General features: G+C 46.3%; 2 protein-coding genes across 2 annotated transcripts in view; one reads left to right on the top strand and one right to left on the bottom strand.

Moving 5' to 3' along the window:
• LOC306815654 (class I histocompatibility antigen, F10 alpha chain-like) overlaps nucleotides 1-24,048 on the bottom strand; it is a gene marked incomplete at its 5' end in the record, with an annotated part of 136,447 nt that overhangs the window by 37,106 nt on the left and 75,293 nt on the right.
• Nucleotides 11,867-12,805, top strand: LOC306815655 (olfactory receptor 14I1-like; the record flags this gene model as incomplete). The annotated part of the gene is made up of 1 exon (XM_079332222.1): nucleotides 11,867-12,805. The coding sequence occupies one exon, from the start codon at nucleotides 11,867-11,869 to the stop codon at nucleotides 12,803-12,805; it is 939 nt and encodes a 312-aa protein (XP_079188348.1).

The following is a 24,048-nucleotide window of genomic DNA, read 5'->3' as shown; positions in this document are numbered from 1 at the left end:
TGTATTTTTGTTAATAAATAAGTTTTTTCCACTTTCCCATGAAGAAAATTCTTTCCCAGCTCGGTGAAGGAAGGAATTGTAAGGTGGGGTGGGGGGGAAGGGTCTCCTTTGGAGGTCTTTTCCCCAAATTTATCCTAAATTTGGACAAATTAATTTTGTTGGCCCGTACGAGGAAACCAGAAAAATGTGGAAAAAACTTTATTCTAGTAATATTTTGTTTTCAACAGTTGGTATTGGTATGTCTATTGAATCCATAATGTCTTTTGTTGTGGAAGCCTGCTTGTATGTGTGGTCATTAGGTTTTTTTGAAGTGTTAATACCGTTGAGGTTCCTTGGGTTTGTTTACTTATCCAGAGATAGCTCCGGTGTTGTGTTTAATACCTAGTTTTTGTATTAAAGGGGTATTAACAAAAATACTCATTGGGCTAGGCTTGGTGGTAATGGCATACAGGAGATTTATAAGAATGTTGGAATCTGCTTCAGGAATGTATAAATCATGGTTTGTGTTATTTATTAGAGGAGAAGCAGGCAAAGAGGATTTCCTGCCTTTATTTCCTTTCCTCTCCTCTGAATCAGTTACATCTTTATTAGAAAACACTCAGATCTCCCTGAATATTAAGGAAACCATCTTTCTGGCAATTAATTTAGTAAGTCTGTTACACCATCTGCTGTTTATATAGAATAAAGACCAAGATTTCTAAAGAGTCTGGGAAGACTCCTGATTTAGGAGTCAAGCTAAGCAGGAGGAATCTTGAGTGGGATGGCAAATGGGAAAAAATGGGCCAGATTTTAAAGGAATTTTCTGGCCCCATAATCTGGGAATTCCCACCTGAACAGATTCAGGATCCAACTGAGGTTCCAAGATACTTAAAGGGGAAGTACCAGGATGGTTCTAAAGAGAAAAGAATTATTGCAGTGAGCTGGGCCCTGGCACATGCATATTGCACCCTGCTAGGCACTATAGAGCAGAAGACAGAGGAAAGGGAACAGGGAGATAAATTATCTTCTATCCCAGTTACTCAGGTTGCTGCCAACCCCCTAGGCCGAAACCCAGCAGCTAAACTGGAGAATAAGTCCCAACCAATGGCTGTGGCTACCAGTACGAGAAGTGGGAAGTGCGCCAAGAAGACTGATCGGCCGGTGGATGATGATGATGATGATGATGGAGAGGGACCCTCAACACCTCCTGATGTAAAATCAGGAGTCAAAACAACTAGTGGGAGAGCAGAGACCAATAATGAGTCCCTTTCCCTAAAGGATCTTCGTGGTTTAAGTAAAGATTACACCCGGCGACCTGATGAATCTATAATCAGCTGGCTAGGTCGTCTCTGGGATGTGGCAGGTGAGGTTTTGGATGGCACTGAAGCAAGGCATTTGGGGTCTCTGTCCCACGATCCTGTTATCGACCAAGGCATAATGAGTGGGGCTAACCCTCAAAGCCTCTGGGCACGGGTCCTGGATAGCATGGCACAAAGATATCTGTGTGTGAATGACCTGTATATGCAGCAGACTCGATGGAAAACCATAGAGCAGGGGGTCCAATGCCTCAGGGAAATGGCAGTAGCAGAAATTATTTTTTCGGATGACATAACAACTAGAAATCCAGACCTGGCACCATGCACACCGGTGATGTGGAGAAAACTCGTGTGGCTTGGGCCACCTGAATATGTGTCTGCCCTAGTAATAATGAAGAGAGATGAGATGTATGAGACAGTACTCGATATGGCAAAGAAGCTTCGTGCATATGCGGGTGCAGTACATGGCATGACTCATGCTAGAATTGCAGCTGTGGAAACACGCTTGCAAGACTTAGAAGATAAAATAGAGAAAAATAATCAGAGACTCAGAGAGGAGATTAAGGAGGACCTCCTCCAAATTTCAGCTGTACAGATTAGAAACCCTGGTACCCAAAACAGATGTTCCCCCAGCTGGGAGAGGAAGTACACTCCCTGAGCTGAGTTGTGGTTTTTCTTGCGAGATTCTGGAGAGAACATGAGAAGATGGGATGGGAAGCCTACAGCTGCTCTGGCACAACAACTGTGGGATTTGAAGGAAGGAAAGATTGAAAGAGGAAGTTCCACCAAAAGGAGAGCTGCTCCTGTTTCTTGCAGCCAAAGTGCCGAACATGATACTGATAATGACATGTCTGACCCTCTTGAGGGAACCTCTAAGATGTATGCCCCAGAGAAGAAGGAAAAACAGGCTTAGAGTCGCCCTGCCTCTAGCCATGGTGAATCATGTTTTTTGGACCGTGTGGATTCGATGGCCTAGCACTTCGAAACCACGGAAATATAAAGCTTTAGTGGAGACAGGTGCACAGTGTACGATACTTCCATCAAGACACGTGGGAGCAGAATCTGTTTCAATTGCTGGTGTGACAGGTGGATCGCAGGACTTCACCCTGGTGGAAGCGGAAGTGAGTTTAACTGGAAAGGATTGGAAGAAACATTTTATTGTGACTGGTCCAGAGGCCCCATGTATTTTGGGCATAGATTATATTTGGAGCGGATATTTTAAGGACCCAAAAGGACTAAGATGGGCATTTGGAATTGCAACTGTGATGGCAGAGCGCATCCGGCAATTGAACACCTTGCCTGGACTATCTGAAAATCCAATTACAGTAGGAATTCTGCAGGGACAAGAACAATGAGTACCAATTGCCACTTCAATAGTACACCGCCGGCAGTATAGAACAAATGCTATGATTCCTATTCATAAGATGATCCGAGAGCTGGAGAGTCAAGGGGTGGTCAGCAAAACCCACTTACCCTTTGACAGCCCCATTTGGCCTGTGCGTAAATCTGATGGAGAATGGAGACTGACTGTGGAGTATCAGGCATTGAATGAAGTGACTCCACCGCTGAACGCTGCCATACTGGACATGCTGGAACTCCAGTATGAGTTGGAGTCCAAGGCAGCAAGGTGGTATGCCACCACTGACATCGCAAATGCATTCTTCTCCATTCCTTTGGCACCAGAGTGCAGGCCTCAGTTTGCTTTCACCTGGAAGGGCGTGCAGTACACCTGGAACTGACTACCCCAGGGGTGGAAGCACAGTCCTACCATGTGTCACGGACTGATCCAGGCTGCACTGGAAAAGGGTGAGGCTCCAGAACATCTACAATATATTGATGATATCGTTGTATGGGGAAACACAGCAGTGAAAGTGTTTGAGAAAGGAGAAAAAATTATCCAAATTCTCCTGGAAGCTGGCTTGGCCATCAAGAAGAGTAAAGTTAAGTGACCTGCTTGGGAGATTCAGTTCCTGGAAATGAAGTGGCAAGATGGACGGTGCCAGATTTCTACTGATGTTATTAACAAGATTACAGCTATGTCCCCACCTACTAACAAGAAGGAGACACAAGCTTTCCTAGGTGCTATCGGCTTTTGGAGAATTCACATCCCTGAGTACAGCCAGATTGTGAGCCCTCTCTATCAGGTCACTCACAAGAAGAACCATTTCCACTGGGGCCCTCAACAGTAGCAAGCCTTTGCTCAGATTAAACAGGAGATTGCCCATGCAGTAGCCCTTGGCCCAGTCAGGACAAGACCAGATGTGAAGAACGTACTTTACTCAGCAGCCGGGAGCCATGGTTTGTCTTGGAGCCTGTGGCAGAAGGTGCCTGGCAAGATCCAAGACCGACCCCTGGGATTTTGGAGCAGAAGTTACAGAGGGTCCGAAGGTAATTACACTCCCCCAGAGAAGGAAATCCTGGCTGCCTATGAGGGAGTCCAATCTGCTTCAGAAGTCATTGGTAGGGAAGCACAGCTTCTCCTGGCACCCTGACTGCCAGTGCTGGGGTGGATGTTCAGCGGAAAGGTTCCCTCCACCCATCATGCCACCCGTGCCACGTGGAGCAAGTGGATTGCCCTTATCACTCAGCGCGCCCGGACTGGAAAACTAAATCGCCCTGGGATTTTGGAAACAATTACAAACTGGCCAGAAGGTGAAAGTTTTGGTGTCGTAGATGAGGAACAAGAACCACTGATACAGGCTGAAGAAGCTCCACCCTACAACCAGTTGCCAGCGGAGGAAACATGCTATGCTTTATTCACTAATGGCTCCTGTAACGTCGTGGGGACAAATCGGAGATGGAAAGCAGCTGTATGGAGCCCTACACGATGGGTTGCAGAGGCTACTGAAGGAGAAGGAGGATCTAGTCAATTTGCTGAACTTAAAGCTGTCCAACTGGCCTTAAATATCGCCGAAAGAGAAAGGTGGCCAAAGCTCTATTTGTACACTGATTCCTGGATGGTAGCCAACGCTCTGTGGGGGTGGCTGAAGAGACAGAAAGAGGCAAACTGGCAGTGTAGAGGAAGACCAATTTGGGCTGCTGACAAATGGAAAGACATTGACACTTGGGTAGAAAGCTATTTGTCAAGGTTCGCCATGTAGATGCCCATGTCCCCAGAAGCAGAGCTAATGAGGAGCAGTGAAACAACCAGCATGTAGATCAGGCTGCAAAGATAGGGGGGTTGGAAATAGATTTGGATTGGGAACATAAGGGAGAGTTGTTCCTGGCTCGATGGGCCCATTATGCCTCAGGCCATCAGGGTAGGGATACCACCTATAAGTGGGCACGAGACCGAGGGGTGGATCTTACCATGGACAGCATCTCTCAGGTTATTCATGACTGTGACACTTGCACTGCCATTAAGCAGGCCAAGCGGGTGAAGCCCCTCTGGTATGGTGGACGGTGGTCCAAGTACAAGTATGGGGAGGCCTGGCAGATTGACTATATCACACTGCCTCAGACCCACCAAGGCAAGCGCTATGTGCTGACCATGGTGGAAGCCACCACCGGCTGGTTGGAGACCTACCCTGTGTCCCATGCTGCTGCGTGCAACACCATCCTGGATCTGGAAAAGCAGGTCCTTTGGAGGCATGGTACCCCTGAGAGGATCGAGTCAGACAATGGGACTCATTTTAAGAATAACCTTGTCACACCTGGGCTAGGGTACATGGTATTGAGTGGGTGTACCATATCCCTTACCATGCACCAGCTGCAGGTAAAGTGGAGAGGTACAATGGATTGTTGAAGACCACCCTAAAGGCATTGGGTGGGGGATCTCTCAAGAACTGGGAGCAGCACCTGGCAAAAGCCACTTGGTTAGTTAACACTTGAGGTTCCACCAACCGAGCAGGTCCCACCCAGTCTGAGGGCCTTAATGTAGTAGACGGAGACAAAGTCCCAGTGGCCCATGTTAGAGGGTTGCTAGGGAAGACAGTATGGATTCATCCTGCCTCGAGTACAGGCAAACCCACTCATGGGATTGCCTTTGCTCAAGGACCAGGATGTACTTGGTGGATAATGTAGAAGGATGGAACAACGTGCTGTGTACCTCAGGGAGATCTGATTATAGGATGAATTATACACAAATATTATTGTTGAGTCTTACCAACATTGTATGCCAGATTTTATGAATAGAAGGAAATGCGTAAGTGACAAAGGCCTGAGCAAGTGAGAAGGAGGAGATGTGTAAGTGTTGAAGGTTTGAGCAAGTCAGAGGAAGTTTTCATATTGTATTTAGTGAGTGTGTATCCCAATCGTGTGTCAATGATCATGATATGGGATAAGGGGTGGAATGCTCTGGGCTGGTGGTGTGACTAGCTCCTTTCCCTGCCCCCCCCTTCATGGTGCTGCCGGCACCTCCCTCGGGCTGCTTTACCTAGGCTGTTGTTTCTGCTGGCCTGCTGCTGCCTGCCGCTGCTGCTGCTGCCCCCCGCTGCTTTTGCTTGCACTGGGCTTGCTTTTGCTTGACCTCGGCTTGCTTCTGCTTGCTCCGGGCTGCCCCTCTCCCTCTCTTCCCTCTCTCCCTTCCCCTCATCCCCAAGATTTGCACCGGCTCCAGAGGAGACGGATCTGAACTTCAGAGACCACCTCTGGAAGTCTGCCCAAGAAGCTCTGCTGCCCTTCCCAGAGAAGATCAGCCGGGTTCGTCTCACTTTCTCAGTGAAATTTTTTGGTTATCTGGGTCTGTGCTGGGAAGTGTTTCTTTTGTATTTTTGTTAATAAATAAGTTTTTTCCACTTTCCCATGAAGAAAATTCTTTCCCAGCTCGGTGAAGGAAGGAATTGTAAGGTGGGGGGGGGAGGGGGGGCTCCTTTGGAGGTCTTTTCCCCAAATTTGTCCTAAACTTGGACACCAAGCCATCATGGTGGAACAAGCCAATTTAGAGGTAGTTGAAACTAACACTATCAGCCCAGCTTCTTTCTTTAGTGAAAATCAAGAGGAGCCAGTACACCACGCCTGTCTGGAGACTATCGAAGCCTCCTGCTCCAGATGCCCAGATCTGAAGGGCACCCCTTTGGATGACACAGAATCTGGTTCACTGATGGAAGCAGCGATGTCGTCAGTGGAAAGTGACATGCTGGGTATGCAGTTAGCACCTGCAAAGAGGTAATGGAGTCTGGACCCTTGTCAATAGATACCTCTGAACAAAAAGCTGAGATAATCTCTCTAACCCACATCTAAGAAATCACAAAGGAAAGAAAATAAATATTTATACAGACTCAAGGTATGCACTTGAGTTGTACATGTGGATGGAGCCATCTGGATAGAAAGCAGACTGTTAAACTCACAAGGGAAAAAACCAAATGTGCAGGAAATATTGCATCTACTGGAAGCAGTTCAGCTACCTGAGCAGGTACCAATTATGCACATTAAGGCACATCAGAAGGTGAGCTTGCAATTGCAGGAAGAAAATGAGTGGGCAGGCAGAGAGGCAAAAGAAGCAGCAAAAGGTGAGATGACAATCGAGGGAGCTTTATTTCCAGATGGACAGAAGGTAAGTCAGTATGTTTGTTAAGCTTTAAAACAGTGCAACTGATAATGGTCTCATTGCTTTAAAAGGCCCGGTTTTGCAATCAAGTATTCACCTTTGCACCTGCCTGAGGACTTTGCATCACTATGGACCCTCATCCACATCAGCCCAAGGATCCACTTTGACCAAATGGGGCCTCATGGCACACAGGTGTCACTGGGACATTGCAAGGAAACAAGGCTGCATTATTTCACAGCAGGGCCTCATGGCACCCAGGAGAGCACTGTGACACAAGGCAGTCTTGGGAAACCAAGCGTCAGCTGCAAACACAGTGGGGCCTCATGGAAGCCAGGTGCCACTTGGACATTGCATGTGGAACTCAGTGTCCATTGTGACACAGCACAGCTGCATGGAACTCAGCAGACCATTGGGACAACCTAGAATCTCTCAGATCCAAGGCTCTGCTTTAACCAAGTGGGGCCTCATGGGACACAGGTGTCACTGGGACATTGCCAGGTTTTGTGAAATCCATTGTGACACAGCACAGCCTCATGGAAACATGAGGACCATTGTGACACAATGGAATCTCATGGAAGCAAGTGTCAATTGTGAACATGGCACAGACTCATGTAGCCCAGGGACAAGTGGGACTGTGCCATGGCTTGTGGAAGCAAGGGGCCATTGAGGCACAGCTTGGAACCCAAGAGAACATTGTGGGGAAATGGATTCTCACAGAAGGAAGGCTCCATTGTGACAGTGTGGAATCACCATGACCTCCTGGGCTCCATGAGTCTCCTCTGTGTTTACAGCTGACTCTTGGTTCCCCAAGATTCCACGGCGTCACTGTGCCCTGCTGTGATTCACAAGGCTGTGCTGTGTCACACTGGACACTCGCTTCCTCCAAGGCTGGAGATGTCCCAGTGGCACCAGGTTTCCATCAGGCCACATTTTCTCACAATGGGGCTTCAGTTCCATGAGAATCCATTGTGTCACAATGTTCTCTTTAGTTTTATGAGAGCCTGATGTGTTGACAATTGACTCTTGATTCCTTGAGGTTTCATTGCATCACAATGGTCTCCTTGGTTGCATCAGACCCAGCTTTGTCACAATGCATTCTATGCATTTCTAGTGCATCACAATGGTCTCTTGGATTCCATGAGGACCTGCTGTAAAACAGTAGATACTTGGTTCCATGAGTTTCCATTCCATCAGATGACCTCTTGCATTCCATGAGGCCCTGCAGTGTCACTATGGAGCCTTTGTTCCATGTGTTCCCATTGTGACACAATGGTCTCCAGCGCTCTCTGAGGTTGCACCATGGAACTGTGGACATTTGGTTCCATGAGATTCCATGTTGCCACTGTCAAGAAAATCTAGAAATGCCAGAGGTTTATGTCCAAAAATGAGACAGAGGAGTCCTTCAACTTCTTTTGAATAAACAGAGAGAGTTCATTGGGGCACATGCCCACGGGTTTTTTCTCTCTTGAGGTTTCCTTTTATCCTAAACTCCTGGCTGCATGTTGCCCTCCTCCTTTCCCCATTGGCTGTGGTAATAGGAAGGTACAGCATCCCCAAACCTGCTGTTCCATATCCCCCCTTGAACCTGGCATTTCCCCCCAAAATTCAGAAGTTCAGCCTTGTGCAGACCCTTGTCTGTTTCAGGAGCCAAGCTGTCTGGGCCCAGTAACAAACCTGCTGCCCAAAGTCAATAGAAACCTTATGATCTATTTCAAAGATCTTAACACCCATCCCTTCACACATCAAATGATTTGTAAAGACATTAGCACACATCTTTCCTCTCAGATTGAGGTTTCCTGTGCTGCTGACAGTCTTTTAAACCCAGCCCCTAGCCTGATCTCTCTGCTGTTGTAGTTCCATGGACAGAGGTTGTTGTCTCTTCCCCCTTCCATGGGCAGGCTGGTGTTCAGCCATCTCCAGGACAGCAGAGCCCCACCCCACTGCACTGCGCCCTGGGAAGACAAATACCATCACTCCAAACCTCCCACCCCCCTTCCTCCTTCTTCCCAGGCACTTGGCCCTGGCAGTGGGGTTTGTTGCTGGTTGTCACAGGAAAAAGGTGACACTGTGGGGTCACATGGAACCAAGGGTTCATTGTGACACAGCAGGGCCATGTGAAGCCAAGGAACCATTGAGATACTGCAGATACAAGGAGAATATTGTGACACTAAAGAAACTCATGGAACCAAGGATTCACTGTGACATTGTGGGGCCTCATGAAACCTACAGGGCATTGTGACACTGCACAGCCTTGTGGAACCAAGGAGACACTGTGGTGACACTGTGGCACCGTATGGAAACAAGGATTCCTTTTTGATACTGAGGAACTTCATGGAAAGGGTCCATTGTGAGACTTTGAAATTACAGAGATTATTTTTAGAGTACTGAATGTCAAGGAACCAAAAGTCCACCCGACAGATTAAAGTTTCATGGAACCAAAAGAGCATTGTGACACTGTAAGGCCCCATGAAACCAAATATCCATTGCAAATGTATGGAACCTCATGGAACCAAGAGTCCATGGTGACACAGCAATGCCTTGTGGAACCAAGGAGTGCAAAGGTCTCAAACATTCCTTGCAGGGTTCTGCCTTGGAGAAGGGGAACCTCCTTGGTGGCACCTTGGGCTTTGCACACACCTGAGGAGTGTGTCTCTTTTCGAAGGGGAAACTTAAAAGTTTTGGATTACTTAAAAAACCCATGAAAACATCTTTTGGCCTGACTGCACTTAGTTATCCAGCAAAGCAGGTCTCAGGTGAATGAGGACAGACAACATGGGGTTGGGGAATGTGAAGCAAGACTGTCCCCAGTGGGTCAGACCTCAAGACACAGCTTCTCTGAGCAGGACAGACCTCCTGAGGAGAGAATATGGACTCAATACCAATCACAGAATGCTGCATCACCTCTGCTCTAAAGAGAACAGTAATAAAATATACTCCTTAAAACAGGAATGTGAATTTCTTAGAAGCTCATTGAAATATTTCTTCATAACAGTATCAGGAAATCTCCCTAATGAAATGCACCAGATCAGAGGGAAATCAAGGCAGGATTTGCTTTCTCAGGACTTGATGATTCCCAGTGATCCTCGTGGTGCCTTTGGTGCTGAGACGTTGAACTTCACACCTAAGAGGAGATTGCACAAACCTTTCCAGGAATCAAAGTCAGAAGAAAAACCCAAAGCATATCAGAGCATTAATGGGTCCCTCTGAGGTCCGTCCCTAACACAGGCTCCTCATGAAATCCTTGAAGAAGAGAATTAAAGGCCATGATTGCACAAAATTTTTTCAGAGACTCAAAGAAAGGAAAAAGGGAAGTACCTTAAAAAGCTGAAGTACCTTGAAGCATTAATGAGCCCCACTGAGTGTCGTGACTGACAAAGGCTCTCAAGAGACTAATTAAAGCAGATAATTGGAGGCCATGATTGCACAAAGCTTTCAGAGACTCCAAGGCAAAAGCAAAACCCAAAGTCCTTGGAAAAACCTGCAGTTCCTGGGAGCATGAAGGAGCCCCCCATGGCCATTCTTGGCCAAGGCTCCCCAGGGACTGGTCCCAACAGATCCCTGAGGCCACTGGGGTGTGGAGGGGATGCTGAGGGAAGGACAAGGGCCACAGTGCCCAGCCTTGCTGGGGCTGTGCCAGGAGGCCCCAGTGGCTCAGGACAAGATGTGTTCTCCCAGCCCTTGGTGGCACAGACCCTGCTGTGCCCCAGGACACAAAGACTTGGCTTCTCTTTGTCCCCACCCATCATCTCTGCCTCCAGTTCTCTGCTCTGATTGAGGCTTGGGGACACTTTCTCAGTTGTGTCCCTCTGTGGGACCCATTAAACTTGAAGAAACTTTGGAATTTGATTCTGACTTGGAGTTCTTGAGAGGTTTATCCAGCTCCCTCTCAGGGACTGATGTTTAGGGCTTCAGCACAAACCCCAAGAGGGTCATTAAGAGTCCTCGTGCTGTGTCTATGCTGCTCAGCTGGGCTGGGCTCCTGGCACAGAGGGCCATCCTAGCTATTAAGAAAAGCTTCAAAAGCACATTTCTCTTGATGAGCAGCTCTTCTCCCAGCCCAGCAGGGCTGGGGCACTGCCTGCAGCCACCCCAGGCACAGCAGAGGCACTGAGAGTTTCAATCAGTCAGGGCTGGGAAGATGCTCAGAAGTGATTGGGGCAGAATCACTCCCAGCCCTTGACACAGGAAGCCTCTGGCTGCAGGACAAGACAGCTGCAGCTCCTGCAGTGATCTCCTAAAGCTGGAACATCCCAATGCCTACAGACTGTGAGTAAATTCCCTGATTCTCTCTTGTCTGGAGCAGCCAAGGGTGACCAGCGCAGTCCTGCAGAGCAGGGTTCTGCAGCCCAGGGCACTGTGCTGGGGCAGAGACTCTGCTGTCAGCCAGGAACAGCTCTCAGCCAGCCCTGGGAGCTGCCCACAGCACTGGGGGACAGGATCTGGGTGGAAGGAGATAGCTGGTAAGGCTTGGAAGTGTTCTCCTTGTGTGGTGAGGATGCTGCATTGTTCAGGACTCATGTGTCATGACTCTAGCATGACATTTCACTCCAGAATATTTTGATTTAGAATATACAGGGAGCATAGCAAGGCAGGAGCTGTTATTAAATCTACTGCTCTGGGTTGCCTGGATGTGAAATAGCAGACTGATATTCATCTCTCATTTCAGGTTGAGAAAAATTTAAAAAAAAAATCTCTACATGGTAATAAACAAAGTGAAGGGAGAAATCAGCACAAGGTCCCTTGCAGGCAACATCACTGTTGCTTTTCCCGCCTCCTCAGGGTTGCTCTGATGCTGCCATGAGAGGCTGCAGAGGCAGAGATGGCCCTGAGCTGTGCCCTATGGTGGGAGGGGTCTGCAGAGCAGAGCTGAGCCCCCAGGGCTGGACTGGGCTCCGGCACCACTGGCAGGGCCCAGCACTGGACACAGGGTAGCAGCTGCTGGCAGGGACAGCTCCAGGCAGCAGAGCCCTGGGCAGGCAGTGGGGGAAAGTGCCACCAAGCTGGGCTGGGATATTCAAATTCCCTCCAAACCAAACTATTCCATGATTAACTTTTTTACAGATCCTGTGTCAAGACACAGCAAATGTCCAACAGCAGCTCCATCAGCCACTTCCTCCTGCTGCCATTGGCAGACACACGGCAGCTTCAGCTCCTGCATTTCTGCCTCTTTCTGGGCATCTCCCTGGCTGCCCTCCTGGCCAACGGCCTCATCATCAGCACCGTAGCCTGCGGCAACCACCTGCACACCCCCATGTTCTTCTTCCTGCTCAACCTGGCCCTCACTGACCTGGGCTGCATCTGCACCACTGTGCCCAAAGCCATGCACAATTCCCTCTGGGACACCAGGAACATCTCCTATGCAGGATGTGCTGCACAGATCTTTTTCTTTCTATTTTTCATTGGAGCAGAGTTTTATCTCCTGACTGTCATGTGCTACGACCGCTACGTGTCCATCTGCAAACCCCTGCTCTACGGGACCCTCCTGGGCAGCAGAGCTTGTGCCCACATGGCAGCAGCTGCCTGGGCCAGTGCCTTTCTCTATTCACTGCTGCACACGGCCAATACATTTTCCCTGCCCCTGTGCCATGGCAATGCTCTGGGCCAGTTCTTCTGTGAAATCCCACAGATCCTCAAACTCTCCTGCTCTAAATCCTATCTCAGAGAACTTGGGCTTCTTGCTTTTAGTGTCTGTTTAGCACTCGGATGTTTTGTGTTCATTTTTTTCTCCTATGTTCAGATCTTCAGGGCGGTGCTGAGGATCCCTTCTGAGCAGGGACGGCACAAAGCCTTTTCCACCTGCCTCCCTCACCTGATTGTGGTCTCCATGTTTCTCAGCACTGCCACATTTGCCTACCTGAAGCCTCCCTCCATCTCCTCCCCATCCCTGGATCTGGCAGTGTCAGTTCTGTACTCAGTGTTGCCTCCAGCCCTGAACCCCCTCATCTACAGCCTAAGGAACCAGGAGCTCAAGGCCGCAGTGTGGACACTGATGACTGGCTGCTTTCAAATTGCAGATTTCTGAATATCACTTGTAATAAAACTAATCTTAGATACTTCTTGTTGGTTTCAATTTGAAGCTTTTTTTCCTTTGATCTACTTTTTAAAATATTGTCCACAAAAATGTCATTCTTTGTGCCATTTCCTGCTTTTTCTCCACCTTCCCTATGACCACAAATGTAGTGAATGTAGCAGAGCCAAGGCCTTTATTAAACAGCTCTTTATTAATGGGGGGTCACAGGGAGTAGGCCCTACGCCTGCTGCTGCTGCTGCTGCCAGGCAACGCCGGGAGGAGGTCCTGCCGATCCCAACGAACGTAGGGATGGGAGTGTCAACCTCACGGACACGTCCGAGATCTCAATAGTGGCTCATTGGTCTGGGGGTGTCATTCTTCTTAACTGCCCTTAAGATTGTGGTGATTAAACAGTTACAAAGGACATATTGCAGGTGACTTGGCTTGTTAGTTGAGATGATCTGTGAACTTGGGTTCGGTGTTGGTTGACTATTTTGTGAATCTTTTCTTCAACAACAACTTCCAGTAATGGTGGTACTGGGAAACTTCTGGAGATTTACATTTAGGGTGTGGCTAACTTGATAGGCAGGCAGCAGCAGGCCGGAAATGAGGTAAGGGAAAGGGCGGAAATGGTAAGGCCGGAAATGAGGTAAGGGGAAGGGCGGAAGGAGGAAGTAACTGGGATAGGGGAAATACAATAAACCAGGGTTTGAATTACATAGGGACTACATTTAACTGGGGAAAAGAACATAACAACTTGATCAAAGAACCAACAAACGAATGAGTGGATAGAACGATAAGGTAAGCAACAATCTTTTTAACTCTTCTAGCAATGTTGTTTTATGGTTTTCAGCTAAGACTTTTTACCACAATCCCCCCTCTTTCTCTTTGATCGGGTCTTTGACCCGCATCAAATCACAATTTTCGGTTTCTTGGGGGTATAATTTTTGTAGTTCTAGAAATTGGTTTAAGATTTCTTTAGCTGAATCATGTTCTGGGTTTTGGGTTCCGATCATCAAAATTTTAGCTCTCGTTTGATCAGTCATATTCCTTATACTGGTTTGTATAGTGGTATTTATAAGCCTAATTAGGCATGGGAGTAGGCATGGTAAAAATAAAAAGCTTATGACTGCACTTGCAACTAAAAAGACTACTTTTTTCCACCATTTATTTTTTAGGGACCAGAAGTCATCCCACCAGCTAGTGTCCATTAGAGGGGTCCATTGTTGGTTTCCTACATATGCTATTTTTCGGATTTCTTTAGATATGTTTCGTATTACTTCGCTTTTATCATCAATTTCCAGGCAGCATTCGGACGTATTAAATTTTCCACAAATACCTCCTTCATCAGCCAATAAATAATCTACTGCAAGCCGAATTTGATAGACCACTGCTCGGGTCTGAGTTAACTGTTCGGTAATGTGGTCTAATGCGAGGGCTGTTCGATTAGATATTATTTCTAATACTGCTTGGAGTCTGATGATTCGGTTCAGCATATAAATGGGAGTACGGTATCCCCACAACCCATCCTGTGCCCACGTAGCTGGCCCATATACTTCCATGATGCGTTCAGGTGTCCACACTTGTCACTTCCATTTTTGAGTACTTCCTAAATTAATCATACTCCTTTTCTTTCGGTTAGCCCTTTTCAAATCATCGTACAAGGGAATTCCTAATTTAGACCCCGAATTTTTGGGAAGTAGGAAGAATGAAGGTTTTATAATCCCAATTGTACAGCTCCCGGCCCAATCTCCTGGAAGATTGGTATATGCAGTGTCTCCGCATATCCAGAATAGATACTCGGGTGCTGTCCAAAAGGTTTGGTTGGTTTCGGTGGGACATGACCAATACTTGGATAATTCCTCTAATCCCCAAAAGGGATTTATTTTCTTTCCAGCACATTCATGTAAATCATATCCTTCGTGATAAACACATCCTTTTTCCTTTTGGTGTATTGTCCAATATTTGTTTGGCTCCTTAGGTATCCACCTTATAATTGACTTTTTATAGTTAGGTACCTTTTGCAGGGCATAGTTCCTACAAATGTTCTATATGGGTTTCCAACTCTTTTAATACATTCTTCTCCAATAGGTTTATATTTTAAATTCCATTGTTCTTTCTTTCGTTTTTGCTTAGGTAATTGAGATGTTTGGTTAGTTTGCTTCCATTTTAGAATTTCCAATGGGCTTAAACTGATCCCTTCCCATGGCCAAATCTCAGACATTTGTGTATTACCGCATACCCAGCAATTGGTTATATTTAATTCTTTACTAATTCTTTCAACTAAATCTATGAATAAATTTTTCCCTAAAGGTATTTCCAATTCGTTTTCCTTTTTGGTATTTATTACTAATTGTTTTTCTTTGATCAAATCTATTAATTCTCCTTGATTATTCTCATGTTCAAAGCAAAACCAGGCTTCCCCTATAGGACATTCTCCGAGCAACCGCTGCCGAAAAGTGGCAGTATTCTTAGCAATCCAATACGTTTTTCCACTTTCTTGACAAGTGGAGATCTGGGAATGATTGAAACAGCTGGGATTCACGTTGGTGTGAATTCTTATTAGGGACTCTTGGGTCTCCCCATCATATATCCGATGGTAACACTTGCTGCATTTAACCTCTTCGCTGCTTATCAGGTTATTTGTTAGCAAGGCCAGCAACACTCCTCTCAAGAGTCCGGTATGAACTGCTTTCAGTCTCACCCGGGCTTGCCTCTTGGAGGTGGGGGTCCCCTTAGGTAAGATTTTACTTTCCCAGAGTTCTCTCATCTCCTTTTTATACTAATTTAGGTGTTTTTAGAAAGTGTTCTGTAGGGGAATTGGTCTTTATGGTTTGGCAAACTTCTAATTTGAGGATTTCGACAGAGGATTGAATGATACTTACAATCGGAGAAGGATGTATGATACAACAATTTTGTAACAACAAGAACTTTAGTGAACTACTGGGAACTTGAAAGACTACTGCAGGTGTGCAACAACAACGTTATAACAACAACTAGAGTTAACATAAACTGCGTACAGTAACACTTTGCTTTCAAATTGGAACTGTCTAAGTCTTTTCAGCTGTCTTTTTCTTTTCGCTTAAACTTAAGTTGGAGGTCTGTAGTTCCTTTTGTAATGGTCTATTCAGGTGCCTTTGGCTGAAATACTGTGGAGTCCGATTCACCAGGGGGAGGTGGAATTGGTCCTTTAACTTGTGATATGTGAGTCCAACCTTTTTCTTTTGTTCTTACAGAAGTGTGTGTAGTTAGGAGGACTAGGAAGGGGCCTTCATACCTAGGAGATAGAGATGTGTGACTTAAGGATTTAACAAGAACCCAGTCCCCAGGGTTGATCTGATGAGCATTTGAATCTAAGGGAGAGGTTTGGGGCAGGTATCCTTTTTTCTTTAGTTGCTCTATTGTTCTTCCAATGATTCTTAAATACTCTTGGGTGGCAGCTTCTCCTTCTAGATAGTTTGCAGAGCTAAAAGGGGTAATTAAAAAGGGAAGCCTAAACATCATTTCATAGGGTGAAACTCCTATGTCTGCACGCGGTCTGGTCCTAATGCGTAATAGGGCAAGAGGTAGGCATTTGAGCCAATTCATTTGGGTCTCTTTAATTAATTTTGTTAATACATTTTTCAAGGTTTTGTTCATTCTTTCTACTCGGCCGGAACTTTGGGGATGCCATGGAGTATGCAACCTCCATTTCATTCCCAGTGCTTCAATGACTCGATGTAATATATGTGACGTAAAATGTGGGCCTCTATCAGAATCGATGTGATTAATTAATCCATATCTAGGAATAATTTGTTCAAGGATTATTTTTATGACCACTTCTGAGGTTTCTTTAATAGTGGGGAAGGCCTCCACCCAATGGGTAAGATGGTCCACAATAACTAATAAATGTTTATATTTTTGAACTGGGGGCATTTCGGTGAAGTCAATTTGAACACTTCGAAATGGTCTTAATGCTAATTCCCTTCCCCCATATTCAATTTTTCGCATAACTTTTTGATTAGCTTTTTGGCAGATTAAACACCCTTTAGTTATTGATTTAGCCAGATTATATATCCCAATACAAAAATTTTCTCTGAGGAAGTGGTCACATAATCCTTGAACACCCCAGTGGGTCAGTTCATGGATTTCTGCCAATACCTTTTTGGCTAGACTTTTGTTTAAAAATTTGCGCCCATCTTTCATTACCCACTCTCCTTGATTTCCTTGATGTATTTCTAACTTTTTTATTATCTTTAACTCTTCTTCACTAAAAATGGGCTTTGTAATTTCTGATTTCTGTGGTATCTCATTTAATTTAAAGACTTCTATAGGCCCTTCGGAACTTAATGAGACTTCTTTGGCTATTTTGTCAGCATACCGATTTCCTCTTTCTTCTAAGGTATTTCCCTTTTGGTGCCCTCTTATGTGCACAACTGCAATTTCTGTTGGTTTGAGCAAGGATTCTAATACGGATTTTATTAAGGTTTTATGTACCAAATCTTTCCCCTTTGAGTTTAAATACCCGCGTTCTGCCCAGATTTTTCCAAATGTGTGGACTATTCCAAATGCATATTTTGAATCAGTGTAAATGGTTCCTGGTTTTCCTTCTAATGAGTCTAGACTTCTTTTTAACGCATAGATCTCACAACATTGTGCAGACCAATTGGATGGTAGCTTCCCCTTTTCTATCACTTCTAGCTCTTTTCCTTCTGCTCTTTTTACTACTGCATACCCAGATACCCTTTTTCCATCTACTACTCTAGATGAACCATCGGTAAACAATACTTCTCCATATGGCAACGGTGTACTTTGTAGATCTTCCCTTACTTTGGTTTGGAAATTTATAAGCTCCAGACAATTGTGCTCTAGCTCTGGCAAGGGTTCCCCTGAGAGAAATTGAGCCGGATTAATACTTTTAGAGGTGGCCAATTCTAAATTACTTGCATTCATTAATATAATTTCATATTTTAGTATTCTGGCTTCTGTTAGCCATTGCTGGGCCCCTTGACTGAGGATAGTCTTAATATCATGTGGAGTATATACTTTAAGTTTTCCCTGCAATGTCAGTTTTTGTGCGTCCTCTATCAAAATTACTGCAGCCGCAATTGCTTGGAGACATAGTGGCCATCCTTTTGCTACTGGATCTAATAATTTAGAGAGGTAAGCTATTGGCTTTCGACAACCCCCCCATTCCTGAGTTAGTACACCGTAAGCTACTCCCCCTTCAGTGTTCGTGAATAGTTCAAACTCCTTTGTGAGATCTGGTAAACTTAGGACTGGGGCCGAAGATAATTTCTCTTTTAATTCTTCTAATTGTTTTTCGTCTTGTGCAGTCCAATTTATGGGTTCAGGGTTTACTAATTTTTCATAAAGAAATTTTACACTTTGAGTATATTTGTCTAACCATAATTTACAGTATCCAAACAAGCCTAAAAGTTTTCGAATGTCATGTTTAGTTTTTGGGGTCGAAATGGCTAGTATGCCCGAAATTCTTTCGGGGCTTAACTTTTTGTATCCATTTCCAATTATATGACCAAGGTATGTCACTTCTGGTTCAACGAACTGCAATTTGTTCCGGGATACTTTTAGACCCTTTTCTCCCAGAAAGTTAAGGAGTTTTATACTAGTTGTTCTAACTAGCTGTTGTTCTTTTCCAGATATTAACAAATCATCTACATATTGGAGGATTCGTGTCTCATTTTCAGGGGTGAACTGGTCTAATAGTTCTTCTAGAGCCTGTCCGAAAAGATTGGGGGACTCAGTAAATCCTTGAGGTAGACGGGTCCACCTTAATTGTTGTTTTCTCTTCCCTCCTGGGTACTCCCACTCGAATGCAAACCAGTCACGGCATTCTTCTGCTAGCGGACACGCCCAAAAGGCATCTTTTAAATCTATGGTGGTGAACCATGCATGTTCCCTGGGAATTTTACTCAACAGAGTGTAAGGGTTAGACACCACAGGATGTCTAGCGATGATTTTTTTATTAATTTCTCTCAAATCCTGGACTAATCTATATTTTCCCTCTGCCTTTTTGACTGCTAAAATTGGGGTGTTATGGGGGGACATGCATGGTTCTAACACACCTTCCGCCAGAAGGTGGTCTATAATTGGGGCTAGTCCTTCTCTACCCTTTTCTGATATTGGGTACTGTTTTACCTTGACTGGGGTAGTTCCTTCTTGCATTTGCACTTTTATTGGCGTGATGTCTAAAAAGCCAGTTTTCCCTTCTTCTGCCCATACTTGGGGATTGATTTCACTTATATCTTTTTCGGTCAATTTCATAATACGCACAACCATCCTCCCATTTTCTGGAATAACTGCTATTCCTAACTTAACTTGTAAATTTCTCCCTAACAAATTCTTTTCTAAATGTGGTAAATAAATCATCTCTGCCACACACTGTTTAAAGTTTCCTTTTAACTCTACTCCTTCAATTATTGGTGCTTTGAAGGGTGTCCCTTCAGCTCCTATTACTTCGCACGTTCGATTACTAATATGGACTCCTACTGGAAGATCTTTCAAACTGGACCGATCAGCTCCCGTGTCAACTAAGAACTCAAAACTTAAATTCTGGGGACCAACATTGAGGTTTATCAAGGGCTCATCTAGATGTTTCATTGGGTCCCCTAAAGGGAAGAGCCCCTGACACCCCTAATCTTCCCCTCTCAGAATCTTTTCTAAATTTTCCTGTTCTTTTTCAATTGCTTCATCGATGGCAATCTTTTTACAGTACCTTTTGAGATGACCCACTTCACCACAGTAATAACATCTGCCCTGAAATTTTCCGACCTTCTGCCAAGGATTGGCATTAGAACCTCCTGTGCCTGGCGCAATCTTAGGTTCTCCTTCTCTAGATCCACATGGCTTCTCTAGCTTATTTCCAGTTGCATTTATACATTCTCTAGCTATCGCTACCATCACTCGGGCGTTCGATTTCGCTTTCTCCTCTTCCCTTCTCAGATACACCCTTAGAGCCTCTTTAAGTAGTTCATTTATCCCTTTTTCCTGCCAGTCTTCCATCTTTTCTAATTTCCTTCGGATGTCAGGCCAAGATTTGGTGACAAAATGTACTCTTAATACTGCTTGGCCATCCGGACTATCAGGATCTATACTAGAGTACAGCTGAAAGTTCTTCCTTAACCGATTTAACCACGCGGATGGGGTTTCATCTTTTTCTTGTACTGCTCCAAAGGCCAATTTGGTGTTACTTTGGCGAGGAACAGACTCTCTTATTCCCCTCACTATTAAAGCTCGATAGTCAATCATATTCCGCCTCCCCTCTTCTTGGTTTGGGTTCCATCCCGGGTCTGTGAGAGGTAGTTTATAGTCACCCGGTGGTCCTTGCCGGTTTTCCCTCTCCCATATGCGTAGGCCGGCTTCTCTAATCATCCTAACTTCCTCTGGGTTGAATAGTATATTTATAACTGAATTCATTTCTCTCCAAGTATAAATGCTAGGTCCTAAGAACTGATCTACCTGTTCTGCAATGCCTACGGGATCTTCCACTAAATTCCCAATTTCTTTTTTAAATCCTCTCACTTCTGAGGCCGTCAACGGTGCGTCTACAAACCCAAGTCTGCCCTCTATTCCTCCCATAGGGACTTCCCTGAGTGGAAACATCCTTTCTGCTTTTGCTGCCCTTGACCTCGTATTATAATATGGTCCCTCTGCTTGTGCCGGTACAGGGTTCTGTTGATTACTGGAGGAAGAACTACTGTTGGATGGAGATAGACTCAGTTCCCAATTGGAAGGAGGTGAAGGGACACCTATTGGTGGAGGGGCCTGAACCAAGGCAGGAGGAATTGGGGTTTGTGGAGATACTAGGGGTGAAGGCAGGTTGGGAAGTGGGCACATAGGTAAAAAAAGCTGATTTGGAATAGGGGTACTAAGGGAAGGTGGTGACAGGGGAGTTATGCTAGATGCTTGAGGAGGAGGAGGAGGAGAATTGACAAGTGGAACAGAAGAAGGAAAGTAAGTGGGGGTGTTGGTGGGTGGAGAGGAGGTAGGAGGAGAATTGACAGATGGAGCAGAAGGAAGGTTATTGGAAGCATTGGTGGGTAGAGAAACAGCAGGGGGTTCGAAGGAAGTAATGGACGGAAGAGGAGGAAGAGGAGGTTGAAGGGGAGTGACGGTCGGAGGAGGAGGAAGTGGGTAATCGGGGTTATTGACAGGCGGGGGAAGAGGGGGAAGATAATCAAGGGGGTCCCATTTACTTTTATTTTTCTCTTCCTCGTTCCTTTGTCCCTTTTTCTCTACTACTTTACATATCTTTATTGGTTCTTCTTTTGCTCTACTCCCTCTCCAACAAGCTGCGTATTCAAGTTGTTCCACATTTGATCCTCCCCAAGTCTTTAAATACTGATTCAGCATTGTACACATCCATGGATCTTGGGTACCGAACCATGGCCATGCTCCTGGTAAATCTAACTTTGGCCATACTTCCACACAATAATGGATCATTTTTATTTTATCTAACTTTTTAGTAGCTTCACAAGTATCCCACTTATTTAACATTATCGCCAAAGGGCTATCAGGAGGGATGTTCTTTACATTTTTGTTCTCTTTCGCTCTACTCTTTTGACTCATACAAGACCCCATAGTGATTTTTCAAACAGGCCTAACAGAAACTCACTGTGCCTCTACTCGAAAGGAAACAACTGACAGGCAACTAAAGACACACTTAACAAAAAATCTGGCCCTTTCTAACTTATCGTATAATTTCTTTCTTTAAAAAAAATATACGGTCCCCCTGCTTCAAAGCAAATTTAATGACGGGCAACTAAAACAGGGCAAAGGAAAGAGCTGGTCACTACTGGGGTTTACCTATATCCCCCTCCCTATGCTCCTTCCTGGCCCACAGTTAAACTGAGATAGAGCCGGTCTCTAACGGGGCCCCGGTCGCCCCCTCCCTCTACTCTTCTCAGTTCCACCGGTGGGAGTCAGGTAAGGTCCCAGCGGGGCCCGGATACCCCTTCCTAAACCCTCGTCCCTGGGGGGCTCGGTCCCAGCGGGGCGCCGGCTGCCCCTTCCTGCACCCCCCCTTCTTTGAAAATAAACACAGTGGTGGGTCCTAGCGAGGTTCTCTCCTCTTTCCCAACTGACAGAAACCTGGGTTCTAGCGAAGGTTCTCCTTCTTCCCCAAGCAAGAGAAAGCTGGGTCCTAGCAAAGGTTTTCCTTCTTCCCCAAGCAAGAGAAAGCTGGGTCCTAGCGAAGGTTCTCCTTCTTCCCCAAGCAAGAGAAAACTGGGTCCTAGCGAAGGTTCCCCTCCTTCCCCAACCGACAGAAAGCTGGGTCCTAGCGAAGGTTCTCCTTCTTCCCCAAGCTTGGGCCTAGGCCCCAAGGAGGCGCCTCTTTCACGCTCTAGGCCTTGGTAGGCCTCACTCGCTTCCCCCTTTTCCCGGCCGGCCCCCTCGCGGGAGTCCGGAACCGCGGTACTCAGGGGTCCACACTCGCTTCGGGGGTCTGAGCTGCCAGCCCCCGTCTCATCCACACCACACTCGCTCGCCTCCCGTGCCCGCCACCGGTCTACTTACCGGTGCTCCAGGCGTTGTCCTGGTTCCGCGCAGCTCCGGGTCCGGGGTGGCCAGCTGTCCCAGAGGGCCTCTTCGGGGTGGCGCCTCCCCCTCTGACGTCCTCTTCTGGGCGTGGCCTATCCCGGACGAGCCCCCAAGTTGTAATGAATGTAGCAGGGCCAAGGCCTTTATTAAACAGCTCTTTATTAATGGGGGGGTCACAGGGAGTAGGCCCTACGCCTGCTGCTGCTGCTGCCAGGCAACGCCGGGAGGAGGTCCTGCCGATCCCGACGAACGTAGGGATGGGAGTCTCAGCCTCACGGACACGTCCGAGATCTCAATAGTGGCTCATTGGTCTGGGGGTGTCATTCTTCTTAACTGCCCTTAAGGTTGTGGTGATTAAACAGTTACAAAGGACATATTGCAGGTGACTTGGCTTGTTAGTTGAGATGATCTGTGAACTTGGGTTCGGTGTTGGTTGACTATTTTTGTGAATCTTTTCTTCAACAACAACTTCCAGTAATGGTGGTACTGGGAAACTTCTGGAGATTTACATTTAGGGTGTGGCTAACTTGATAGGCAGGCAGCAGCAGGCCGGAAATGAGGTAAGGGAAAGGGCGGAAATGGTAAGGCCGGAAATGAGGTAAGGGGAAGGGCGGAAGGAGGAAGTAACTGGGATAGGGGAAATACAATAAACCAGGGTTTGAATTACATAGGGACTACATTTAACTGGGGAAAAGAACATAACAACTTGATCAAAGAACCAACAAACGAATGAGTGGATAGAACGATAAGGTAAGCAACAATCTTTTTAACTCTTCTAGCAATGTTGTTTTATGGTTTTCAGCTAAGACTTTTTACCACAACAAACTCTGTCAATGAGGAGCTGCCTCAGTGGGTTTAAATTAACTAAAAGATCTCTCAGCAAAATTTTCTCCAGAGATGCCCCTTTTGTTTCCTTCTCTGAAGCAGCAGCAGCAATGTCTGTGTGCAGAGCTTGGGGCAAATGAGTGCTGACACAGCATGGTGCTGCTGTGAGGAGATGCAGCTGAGTGAGCACAAATGCCATCAGCCCCTGAGGCCAGCAAGGGCTGGGGGACAGGTGGGGAAACAACACCGGTTTTTTGTGGAGGCCTCTGAAAGTCTGTTCCCATGAGTTGTGAGTTTCCTGTCCCACTGCAGATATTGTTACTCAGAGCCAGGGATGCGTGGCAGTCACCACCAAACTGCCCTGAGTATTTCTTTAGATTCACCTTTGATTTCTTTACTCTTCCTTGTAAAAATTTCTTCCTCTTGCCCAGCCCTGTTCCCTCCCCTGAAAACAGCCCATCCCACCTTGCCCTTTTATCTCTTGCCCCCCTGCCCACTTTACTTCTTGAGTTGGCACCATGGAACATCCCTTGGGGAGCAGAATCATCCTACAAGTGCTTCAGGAGTTGTCTGCAGGCTCCTGCAGTGCCTCGTTCTGCTCTCTTGGCAGAGGCACCACAGGCCAGGGGGGCACATCTGGGCTGGTGTGTCTGGGTGTGGGGCTCCCTTTTCTGGGCAGTGTGGAGGGGTTGGAAAGCCTCTGCAGAACTGACAGGATGGGCTTTGGGGCTGTGAGGAGAAGCTGAGGGACCTGGGCTGCTGGACCTTGTGAAGAGGAGGCCCAGGGCTCATCCTGCAATTACTCCAGGGGTGGTTTCAGAGAATCACAGAATCAGCCAGGCTGGAAAAGACCTGGGAGAGCATCAAGTCCAACCTGTGTTCTGACACCA

Source organism: Erithacus rubecula (genome assembly GCF_903797595.1).
Source record: "Erithacus rubecula genome assembly, contig: scaffold_179_arrow_ctg1, whole genome shotgun sequence".
Taxonomy (NCBI): Eukaryota; Metazoa; Chordata; class Aves; order Passeriformes; family Muscicapidae; genus Erithacus; species Erithacus rubecula.
The sequence above is the reverse complement of the archived record's forward strand: the minus strand, read 5'-3'. Positions and strand labels throughout refer to the sequence as shown.